The following is a 9,282-nucleotide window of genomic DNA, read 5'->3' on the forward strand; positions in this document are numbered from 1 at the left end:
GATAAAAGGAAGACCCTCAACAGATGGATTGACACAGTGGCTGCAACAATGGGCTCAAACACAGCATCAACTGTGAGAATGGTGCAGAACTGGGCAGTGTTTCTTTCTGTTGTACATGGGTCTCTATGAGTCAGAACCAAACAACAACAAATGTATGTAAAGTGCCTGGCATGTAGCAGGTACTCAGTAAGTAGCAGCTATTATTTTAATCATTATTATTGTAGGTAGACCCATCCGAAGTTTGTTCTAACAGCTAAATATATAATTTACATTATAATAACTAAAAAAATTTATCCTCTGCAGGCACAGATGTGTGGCTCCACAATTGAGTCTGCAGCAGCTGGGAAATTATTCCAAGCTCTTGGCCCAGTGTCTCAGCAACATGATCTGAGGATGGCAACCAGGGCACTTTGGGGCAGCCTGGGCCTGTTCCGTGTGGTGTGGTGTCTCCTTCCACAGACAGGCTATGTGCACCCAGATGAGTTCTTCCAGTCACCTGAGGTCATGGCAGGTAAAGCTCCCCAGGGGTGATCAGGATAAGTTGCAGCGAAGCCTGGCTGTCTGGATACTGAGTTGGGAGGAAGAAGCATGCCTGTGCACATGGGCAGTAAATGCATGAGTGAAGCTACAGCCTCTCTGGGATAAGACTTGGGAGTGGGAACTTCACATCTCCTTCCTGAGTGGTGACACTCACCTTCTGGATGATATTGTTAAAACACCAGCACCAAACTCTTTCGTGTTTCTCTGCCTTTACCAAACACTCAAGATTCAGGCTTTCTTTGGGCCTTGGGAACCAAAGCCCCTGACAACTGCCACAGGTATGTGGGTTTGGCATCTGTGGAGTATTTGTATTAATAGCTGCTGCCTGTTTGAGCCAACAGTATAAGTCATTCAGAAAGAAAGCAGCATTGGACTTCTTGGTGAAGGGATTTTACAGCTCTGCTTCCCTGGTGGTTGGGGAAACCTACACAAGGCTGTGGTTCCAGAAAATGAAACTTTTATTCTGCAGATTGATGTCAGGTATGAGGGAACTCAGACCTGGGATGTTCACTAGTTAGAATTTAACTGCTAAGAGGGTGTGGGGCACATCCAGGAGCCTAGAGCCTTTTCAGTGCTATGAGTAAATGGCTTCCTCCTCATGGTTTAAAATGGCTGCTAGAGCTCCAGCCATAAAATCTACTTCCCAGCCAACAGAAAGGAAATGGCCATGCCTACTCCATTTAAGGTCATTTTTTGAAAGCTGCATGGTTTTCTCCCACTTACATGCTCAGAATGTATCACATGACCATGCCTAGCTGCAAAGGAAATTTAGAAATGTAGTCTTTATACCTAACCAAGGGCCTGATTAAAGAAAGGGATTTTATGACTAAGGAAGAGGGGCGAATGAATATTCGTAAGAGTGAATTGGCACTCTCTACTTCCTTTCTGTATTTGATAATCCATTGCAATTGCCACACAGGACTCACAGACCATCCTTTCAGTTAAGTGGTTTATTAATGAACAGGATACAACTTGGGATGGGGATCAGAAAATATGTAGGCAGAAGTGTCTCTTCTTCAGTGCAGGACAGTTTTCTCAACTCTTCTTAGCCTCCTGAGGACAGGCTCCTTTTGGCTCTGATGCCTATCACTACTGACTCTGCACTATCCAGGCCTACAGTCAGAAGCTGTGCCATTGGACCCCTTCCACTCAGTGTCTTCAGTGTTACAGGCCTTGACCACTGTTACAGCACTTTTAGAAAGTTCCCTGCCTCCTCTCTCTCTCTGTTTCCCAACCTGCTCCTTCTGTCATCAAAAACCTTTGTGTGGTTGGCTGCACATACACACAAGTAGTTTGTCAATTTCAAGGCATGGCCTTCCCAGTGGTGGGGGGACCAACTGACCAATCCCCTCTCAGTAGGCCACAGACAGTTCATTTGCATAGTATATTAACTAATCCCCACAAGATGCACACTAATCACAGGGCAGGCTGCAACCCAGGACTAGACAAAAAGTGTCTAACCAAGTTGTTCCTGCGTATCCAGGAAATGCCAATCAACCTGGACAAAAGTAACACACTCTGGGATAGAGAAGGAGGGCAAAAATAACTCCTCAGGATTTAGGGGGTAAATCTCTCAGGCAGGATTTAAAAAGAACCAAGGCAAAAAGTCACATAAAGGAACTCTTCATCATAGGGAGATGTGTAGATGTCTCTGCCACAGGGCTCAACAGATGGATTTGATTTTAAAGCTCAAAAGTCCAATCTTCTTTCCCTCATTTTTTTTTTAACCTAAGTCAGTAAAACACAGCCACATTGATTTGGATTTTCTATTTCCCTCTCGCCTTCTGACATAGAGAAAATGGCCAAAGGTTGGAAGACTGAGTAGGAGAAGCAAAGAGCCTGAGTGATCCCCTGGTTGTAGAATTAGCTCTAAACAACCAGGAATGCTATCAAAGGTGAGATGTTGTGGATATGGGGCTTGGAGTTGAGTTGTAGAAACTGAGTTTTGTTTCCCTAAGGCCTCCCCCATCTCTACCTTTCTGAACTCTGGGATATTGGGGCACAGTGTCTTAGACCAGCCCTGTTGTTGTTGTTGTTATGTGTTATCGAGTCAGCCCCAACTCATAGCGACCCCTCCTTGGTTTCCGAGGCAGTATCACTACGGAAGTAGATTGCCCCACCTTCCTTCCGAGGAGTGTCTGGTGGGTTTGAACTGCCAGCCTTCTGGTTCGCAGTTAAGTGCCTTAGGCACTATGCTACCAGAGCTCCTAGACCAGCCCTGGACAGCTTTTTTTTTTAATTACATAGAACTGCTTGAATACATTCTTCTCATAAAAAAACCAAAACTATTAACAGAGAAACGAAAAGTCCCCTTTGATCATACCCTTGTTGCTCATTGCTCCATTTTCACACCCCTTCTCCTGGACAGGGGCGGATTACCCAGTAAGCAAGGTAAAACCCACTGCCATCAAGTCGATTCCGACTCATAGCGACCCCCATTGGGTTTCCAAGGCTACAAATCTTTACAGAAGTAGATTGCCTTATCTTCCTCCTGTGGAGCAGCTGGTGGGTTTGAACAGCCAACCTTCTGGTTAGCTGTCAAATGCCTATGAACTGCACTACGAGTGCTCGTAAGCAAGGTAAGCATAAGCTTATTTGTGCTTACTAGTAAGATCCATGTGGATTTGTTCAGTATGGATCAGGAAGTAATCACAAGTAAGCCCATGCTTACCTTGCAAACAGGACACTCCATCACTGTCAGGAAGTATAAATTTGAAAAGAGGCTTTGACTCCATAGGAAAATGCTGTGGGTTTGAGAGAGACAGACAGCAGCCATACCTAGAAGCAGAATCTTTGATGTGAAAAAATGTGAACATTTTCACCACAGATCAGTAAATAAACACAAGTAAGTTCATACTTACCTTGCTGATTGTGTAATCTGACACTGCTCCCGGATCACAATCATTATCACCGAGATAAGGTTTTTGAGTCTGAATTTTGAGATCTTAGAGCTATGAGACCAGGAAGGAGCCTCACCCTGTTCCTTCCCACACCTTGTCCAGGGAATATCGCCAACTCATCTTCCAGGGCGGTTCCTCCTGCTCCTTTCACAAAGTGGGGCCTTTGAAGGGCTGAGCTCCTCTTTATCATTTCTATGCTGCATTAGAAATCACCATAAATTTAGAGGCTTAAAGCTGCCTCCTTGTTGACTCACAGTCCTATAGGTCAGAATCTAGCACCATGTGGCTGGGCTCTCTGCTCAGGATATCATAAGGCTGAAACCAAACTATGGGCTGGGCTGCATTCTTGTCTGAAAGCTCTGGGAAAATCTGCTTCCAAGTTCATTCTTGTTGGCAGAATTTAGTTTCTTGTGGCTATGGGACTTGGGTCCTGTTTCTTTATCTGGGGCTGCTGTCAACTACTAGAGGCTGCCCGCATTCTTGCCAAAGACTCCTCTCCCTCTTCAAGCCAGCGATGAAGCATCATATCCTCCTCAAGTTTGGGATCACTGACTGCCTCTTCTTGACCAGTTGGAGAAAGTGCTCCACTTTTAAAGGGCTTCTGTGATTAGGCCAGACTCACAAGGTAATTTCCTTATCTTAAGATCAGCTGTGCCATATAACATAACATAAACACAGAAGAAAAGTCCATTGTAATCATAGTCCTAGGGATTGTGCATAGCGTGTACACTGGGAGAAGGAGCACTCATGGCGCAGTGGTTAAGCGCTGGGGGTCTAACCTAAAAGTCAGTGGTTTGAACCCACCAGCCACTCAACAGGACAAAGATGTGGCAGTTCACTTCCATAAAGATTACAGCCTTGGAAACACCATAGGGCAGTTCTACTCTGTCCTATAGGGTCGCTATGAGTCAGAATCTACTCGGTGGCAGGGAGTTTGGTTTTGGTGCACTAACCAAAAAACCAAACTGACTGCCATCAAGTCTATTCCAACTCATAGTGACCCCCATTGGGGTAAATCTTTGCATAAGTAGATTGCCCCCATCTTCCTTCCGTGGAGCAACTGTTAGGTTTGAACCGCCAACTTTCTGGTTAGCCGTCAAATGCCTTAAGCACTCTACCACTCTTTTGGTGCACTGTTGTTGTTGTTGTTATTTGCCATCCAGTCAGCCCTGACTCCTAGCGACCTCTCCTTGGGTTTCCGAGGCAGTTATCACTATGGAAGTAGGATTGCCCAACCTTCCTTCCGGGGAGTGGCTAAGGGGCGGGAAATCCTAGAATTCCACCTCCCACATGCCCTGAGCTTGGTTGGTACTGGCTCACCTCTGCCTCTCTCTCCACAGAAGACATCTTGGGCATGGAGGCCGCAAGGCCCTGGGAGTTTGGCCCCAGCAGCTCCTGCCGCACGGTGGTCTTCCCACTGCTGACCTCTGGCTCTGCCTTCTGGCTGCTCAGGCTCTGGGAAGAGTTGGGCCTTTGGCCTTCCCCGGTGAGTGGCTACATGCTGCTGGTGGGGCCCCGGCTCCTGCTCACCATCCTCTCCTTTGCCCTGGACGGGGCTGTGTACCACCTGGCCCCCCTGTGGGGGGCAGATCGCTGGAACGCTCTGGTCCTCCTTGCTGGTTCCTACGTCACCCTGGTCTTCTACACAAGGACCTTCTCCAATACCATTGAGGGACTGCTCTTCGCGTGGCTGCTAGTTCTTGTATCCTCCCGCGTAGCTGGGAGCCCCGCACACAAGCAGCGTGCTCCAGGCCACTGGTGGGACAGGTGGCTTCTTGGGGGTGTTGTGGCTGCTGGCTTCTTCAACCGGCCCACTTTTCTGGCTTTTGCTTTGGTCCCCCTCTTCTTCTGGGGCATTGGTGGAGCCTCCAACCTTGGCTTCAAGTCACTGGCCCATGAGGCTTTGGCACTGCTCCCAGGGGTGGTCCTCACTGCAGCGGGATTTGTGGCCACAGACAGCTGGTACTTTTCCAGCCCATCTAGAGCTAGTGCATTGGTTCTGACACCTGCCAACTTCCTGCACTACAACCTGGACCCCCAGAACCTGGCAAGGCATGGCACGCATGTGCGGCTTACCCACCTGGTGGTCAATGGCTTCCTGCTTTTTGGGCTGCTGCATGCCCAGGCCCTGCAGGCTATGTGGAAGCAGCTGCAAGCCTGGTCCTGGGCCTTTGTACAAATGGGCTTCCTGAGGGCACTGGGTGCCCAGAGCCTGCTGTCCAGCCCCAGGTCTTATCTCCTTCTCCTGTACTTCACACCACTGGCTCTGCTGTCAGCCTTTAGCCACCAGGAGGCTCGGTTCCTGATTCCTCTTCTGGTACCCCTGGTCCTGCTTTGTAGTTCTCGGACCCAGCCTGTGCCCTGGAAGGGCGCCCTGATCCTCTTCAATGTGCTGGGGGCCCTCTTCTTTGGCTGCTTGCATCAGGGGGGCCTAGTACCCAGCCTGGGGCATCTGGAGCAGGTAGTCCATGCACCTGTGCTCTCGAGAGTACCTACCCATTTCACACTGCTCTTTGCCCATACCTACATGCCCCCCCGGCACCTCCTGCGCCTCCCAGGCCTGGGGTCACCTGTAAAGGTGGTAGACATGGCTGGGACGGAGGACTGGGTCCTGTGCCAAGCCCTGAACAACTTCACCAGCCAGCCTGCCTGCCAGGCAGCTGGTGGGCCGTGGCACTGCCGCCTCTTTGTGGTGACCCCTGGCACCACCAGATCTGCCATGGAGAAGTGTGGCTTCCCCCTCAAGAATGAGATGCTTGTGTTTCCCCACTTGACCATGGAGGATCCACCATCCCTGTCCTCCCTGCTGAGTAGGGCATGGAGGGACTACCTCAGCCTTCACATTGTGGAGCTAGGGGAGAAGCCTGACACTGTGACAGGGAAGCCGCTGCCCACAATTCAGCCATAGAATCTGCCTCTCCACCTTCTGCATGGGTAGCTGTGCTGGACAAGGCCCTGGTTCTCTTCCTCTCCTTTCCCTTCCAGGATTCCCACCCCTGCTGTCCTTGCTTCTATCTTCTGGGTGAGCTGCCCCCTTTTCCCTCAGAAATCAAAGATCTGACCCATCATGGTCCTGATGTCAAGGTCCCTAAAGGATCCTGGTGTAACTAATGGCACCTAATGTCTGCTCCTGCCCCACTTCTTCCAGCCACTGTGATGTGTCAAATATATCAAAGTGCCAATTGTGAAAAGAGATGATCTGCTAATGACGCTCCTGAGTGACCTCTCCCAGACCTTTCATGATGCCTTACCTCTGCTCTTGTGACAGTTCTTTGTCTACGTAGATGCCTGGAGGACAGTGTGGTGAAGTAGAGAGTGTGACTCAGAGCAGAGGACCAAATTCTAGTCCCTGGTCTGCCATTCTCTGGTGATGTGATCTTGAGCACTCCCCTTCCCCTCACCCAGCCCATTTCCCAACCCTGCAGTGGGTCAGCAGGCCTCTATGGTGTCTATGGTTAAACCTGTCATTCCTGAGCTCCTAAAGCATGGATGTGGGGGGTGTTTTGTACCTAATGACACTTTAATAGTACTGTCTCAGTGTTTGGTTGTTATCAAAACAGGCCATTCTGGATCTTTTCTCCCCACTCTCTTCTACTCCTGTCCTTGACAGAGGTGGTAGGAACTCTCTAGCCATTTCTGTACCTTACTGTTTCAGAGTCATCTTCCCAGGTTCCTTCCCCAGCAATACTGTCTGGACCCTCCCAGCCCTTACCACTAAAGACAGAGAAAGTGCAGGGTTCAATCAGGATCAGAGAGCCCTGGAGGACAGCCTGACACCCCCAGAGGCCTTTCTTCTTAAGTGTAGTTTGGTCACTCTCCAAGCTCAGAGATCCCATGTGAAACCTCTCTTCACAGCAAACCCCATGCCAAACCAATACCTGCTGCTTTGCTGGGAGCCACCACATCCTGGCAAGTTGCTCCCCACCATATGGGGTACTTCCACCCAGACCACTGGAAGCACAAGGAGCTGTGACACGCCTAAGCCTGTCCTCTTTCTGTCTTCCACACCCCTACCATCCCAACTGAGAACACAAAACACCCAGGCCACAGAGATCAGTGACCTAGAGGTCGGCGTGAAGCAGGAGACCAAATCTATGCAAATGACCGAACCCAAGCACACTGTTCTAGTTCTGCCTTTTAGCTAAAGCCTTGGGTCACTCTAAAGCCCCACCATTTACAGGCATGCTTCTCTGTGGCTGCTGCTCGGGTTCCACAGCCTCTTCATGACCCAAGTGCCATTGAGGAAGAGGGAAGTCAGTGGTGTGCTGGTAAATACTGAACAACCGACTCTTTGAGGATTGAAAAAAAAATCTCTGATTTGCAGCATTGGCCAATTTCTGTGATGTAAATACTCTCACTATAGCCAAGTTCAAGCGACCAATATGATGTCACTGAACTCAGAGTCATGATGAGATGCCATCACTCTGCTCTCATGAGCAAGTATGAGCTAGCTCTAGCACACCATGGGACGCTTCCTTCCTGTGACCCCTATGGTACCATTCATTACATTACATTGTTCTTGTGGTTTTTGTCTATCATGAACCTCTGTTCCTCTTTACACTGCTAGTGCTTAGCAATGTATATGGCATGTGGCAAGCACTTGTTTACTTGCAGCCAAAAATGGCTTTCTGCCCAACAGATAAATGCCAAGTGCCAACTTGGAGACACTCCAGACTCTGGGACCCCAAATTCTCCTTTGGTTTTGTGGGACTCTTGCTCCTTCCACCCCAATTGGGTCTATAACCTCAGAATTCCCTGGAGGAATTGTTGGTGTAAGCAGTCTGTGTGGATTGTGGTGGTCCCTGAGCTCTAATAAAGAAATTTTCTCTAAAGTAGTATCTTGGTATCTCTCAATAGCATGAGGGAGTTAGTCTGAATTGGCCTAACAGATAGTGAGTGGGGTGAGTTGTTTTTGGAAAGCTTGAAAAGGCATGCTGGTAGACAGCTGCCTCTGGGGAGTGGTGAAAAGAAGTCTTTTTCTTTAGTAATATAGTAACTGCTAGAATGGCAGGCCACTGGGGCCAGGGGTGGCCCAAATCACCTCCAGCTGGAGCAGAAAGAAAGGTCCATATTTTCTATATCTACTCCCAGATCTCTTCTGCAAAAATAGAGGAATTAGTGTTTCCTTGTACACTTCTTCCAGGGAAAATAAGGAACTGCCCCCCTCTCTTGTTTTCCTTCCTTTCTTACAAAGTGGCCAATTTGTGTCTGAAAGCTTCGTTGCTTCCTGCACCACTTCCTTTTTTGTCTCCACCAGTTTAGAAAAAGACCCAACAGTGAGTGTGCTTGTTTGTGTGTAGTAGGGGGCTGGGCTAGGGACTGCTAATAGTTATCCAGAGACCAAAGAGGCAGACAAGGGAGGTGAACAAGCTCCTCAGACTCCAAGGAGAATCCTACTTGCCCTGGAAAGGGAGGATTTCACAGGACAGGAGGGCAGGATGCCAGACCAGGACTTTGGTCATTAGGAGAGTGGGGGGACCTCTGGCCTCAGGGAGGATTTAATAGCAGCACCTCTAATGGGAGACTGGAGGGTAAGATTCCAACTCACAAGACTCACTCACTGACCATTAGGTCAAGCTAATTTAATTTCTCTATCCTCAGTAGAAATGACAAGTGTATACTTAGCCTGAAAATATATGTTCTTGTCTTAGACTGTGTTCTCTAGAGAAACATATGTTGTTGTTATGTGCCACTGAGTTGGACCCGACTCATAGCGACTCCTCCTTGGGTTTCTGAGGCAGTATCACTATGGAAGTAGATTGCCCCTTCTTCCTTCTGAGGAGTGGCTGGTGGGTTTGAACTGCCAGCCTTCTGGTTAGCAGTCAAGTGCCTTAGGCACTAT

At 48.8% G+C, this 9,282-nt stretch overlaps 1 protein-coding gene across 1 annotated transcript; it reads left to right on the forward strand.

The window, feature by feature from the left end:
* Window positions 1–309: 309 nt before the first annotated feature.
* Window positions 310–6,348, forward strand: PIGZ (phosphatidylinositol glycan anchor biosynthesis class Z). Its single transcript, XM_007957108.1, has 2 exons — window positions 310–511; window positions 4,781–6,348. Exons 1-2 carry the CDS (start codon window positions 310–312, stop codon window positions 6,346–6,348), a joined length of 1,770 nt encoding a protein of 589 aa, XP_007955299.1.
* Window positions 6,349–9,282: the final 2,934 nt, after the last annotated feature.

The sequence above is a fragment of the Orycteropus afer genome, unplaced genomic scaffold (assembly GCF_000298275.1).
Source record: "Orycteropus afer afer isolate SDZICR_OR568_19922 unplaced genomic scaffold, OryAfe1.0 scaffold00703, whole genome shotgun sequence".
In the NCBI taxonomy this organism is placed as follows: domain Eukaryota; kingdom Metazoa; phylum Chordata; class Mammalia; order Tubulidentata; family Orycteropodidae; genus Orycteropus; species Orycteropus afer.

Coding starts and splice junctions, on each gene's coding strand:
- PIGZ (XM_007957108.1), top strand. CDS start 310: ATGTGTGGCTCCACAATTGAGTCTGCAGCAGCTGGGAAATTATTCCAA. Junction 512..4,780: donor GTCACCTGAGGTCATGGCAG/GTAAAGCTCCCC, acceptor CTCTCTCCACAG/AAGACATCTTGGGCATGGAG.